This window comes from Limulus polyphemus, unplaced genomic scaffold, assembly GCF_000517525.1.
Source record: "Limulus polyphemus unplaced genomic scaffold, Limulus_polyphemus-2.1.2 Scaffold2356, whole genome shotgun sequence".
NCBI lineage: Eukaryota > Metazoa > Arthropoda > Merostomata > Xiphosura > Limulidae > Limulus > Limulus polyphemus.
The window spans coordinates 61,821-63,883 of record NW_013667966.1 but is presented as its reverse complement, the minus strand read 5'-3'; the positions used below and the strand labels follow the sequence as shown (position 1 = coordinate 63,883).

The following is a 2,063-nucleotide window of genomic DNA, read 5'->3' as shown; positions in this document are numbered from 1 at the left end:
AAACAACTATAAAATAGATTTCTGATTCCCGGTTCCTTACGTAACAATCTACTTTACGCTAGATTCATCGGATTTTATCACATCTTTGATGTTAATCAGAAGTACAACCATAAAAAATACCTCAAACATTTCTGATTCCCAGTATCTTACGTAGCAATCTGTCTTATGTTGGATTCAGCGCATTGTATCCCATTTTTAATTTTAATTAGTGGAAATTCAATAACCATAAGACAACCAGGACTTAACTTTTCTGATTCTCTGTATCTTACTTAGTATTCTATCTTCTTAACGTTGTGCTTTCACCAACGTACCTACTTACTACAAGGTTTTCAGGGCCAGTATTTTAATTGGACATATATGATCAGCCTAATACTTGTAAGAATTATTTTGACACTTTTAATGGCGTAATACTAGAATTATAAATTTTTACCCATCTTTTACTTAAATTTTGAATAGCCAGATTCAACGTTTTATGTCAAACCAAAAATATTCTAATTCAATGAACAGAAGCAAATATATAAACCAGTCAGATTACTAGTAAAGCCTAATCTAGTAACTGAGATTTAGCACCTAATTTCATGGAAAAATTTTCGGTTTCAAGTTGATCGTTTAATTAAAATATACACAAAGCCGACGTTTATATGTCTCTAAAGATTCCTGCAAAGGTTTTTCGTAAATTCTGCATGGTATCATCATGGTCTTCCGAGTCCTTTCCTTTGCCTGTTTGGGAGTCCCGCCGAAAAAGGGACGAAGCGCCACCTGGTGCCATTGTTTTTACTTCAGAGGATGTTTTATGCTGTTCCTGCGAAGGCACTTGCTTTCTGTCTGAGTTATCTTGAGATGACTGAGAATCTCGACGCGACTCTGTTGCGGACCTGTCAACAAAACTACCTTCCGGTTGCTTAGACGCTGCTGGTGCCCTCTGTTGGGACTCGGTCTACAAATAAAATATTAATACAGAAAACTTAGTAGAGGCTACACCATTGAACTCATGATTGAAAAGCTTTTCGAATGATAATTTCTTAAAGGAAAAAGCAACGAACTTACTATATCTGAGCTTTACTAATCTTGTTTCAGTTTTTGTTTTGATGGTGTAACATTAACACTTCTGCTAATAGGCACAGTTGTAAAGTAATTATTCAAATACTCTCTGAATCGTTGATTTTTTAATACAAATAAATAAACGCAGCTGTAGCATGATAAAATCTAAAAATAGAGGAAAATAGTTAATATCGCTGTAAGATAAGAAGACACCTGTAATGAACGTTTTAGAAAATATAACCTTCATTGGAACTTTCAAAATCCGGTTAAATACAATAGCTATTAACAACTAACGATTAAATACGATACCTATTAATACTTTATATGTGGAGCATAGAATCAACTACTCAAAATAACCTTTCATAAACGTAAGATTTATAATAAGAACATTTGGTTAATTTCTCTGACAAAAACACAAGAGAAAAAATTGTAATAACTAGAAAAAACTTCCATTCAAAAAGAAGATCCAATTTATGGAATGCTAAATTCCAACTGTTTAAGAAACCATATGTGTGGTAATTACATACTATCGAAAATCGTAAAATATATACTTGTAAAAAAGAAAGGAAATGTCGTTTTTAGTTGGCTAAAAACAAATGTAAATTTACCATTGATTGGCAAGATGAAGAAGGGGCAATTTGTTCTTCCGGCAGTGATTGGCTGCTGATGCTGGATCGAGATGACTGCTTGCTACTACGAGAAGAAATATAGCAAATTTGGCACATTTTAATAGCATCATGTATAAAAACATGGAGGAGTTTAACACCAATAGCCAATTCAAAGTGTTTCTCGTGCTTACAATTCTCTTAAGTTTTAGCTGATCAAATACTTCTACTGCGTTAAGCGTACATTGATTGGCTTTCACGTTCTTGTTCCTTTGTTAGGATAATGCAATTTTAATATATACATATATATACGTTTAAAGCTACGTGTATTTAAATATCTATAAATGCAATTCTGAAAAGAAAAACTACATCAAACATTTTGTTCTTTATTCTGTTATTTATCTGAACTGTACGAAC

General features: G+C 32.7%; 1 protein-coding gene across 1 annotated transcript; it reads right to left on the bottom strand.

The window, feature by feature from the left end:
* Nucleotides 1–269: 269 nt before the first annotated feature.
* On the bottom strand, nt 270–1,766 carry LOC111087599 (synapsin-like). The gene is made up of 2 exons (XM_022394791.1): nt 1,650–1,766; nt 270–937 (listed from the first exon to the last, which is right to left on the bottom strand). Exons 1-2 carry the CDS (start codon nt 1,764–1,766, stop codon nt 638–640), a joined length of 417 nt encoding a protein of 138 aa, XP_022250499.1. The 3' UTR covers nt 270–637.
* Between the last annotated feature and the right edge of the window lie 297 nt (nt 1,767–2,063).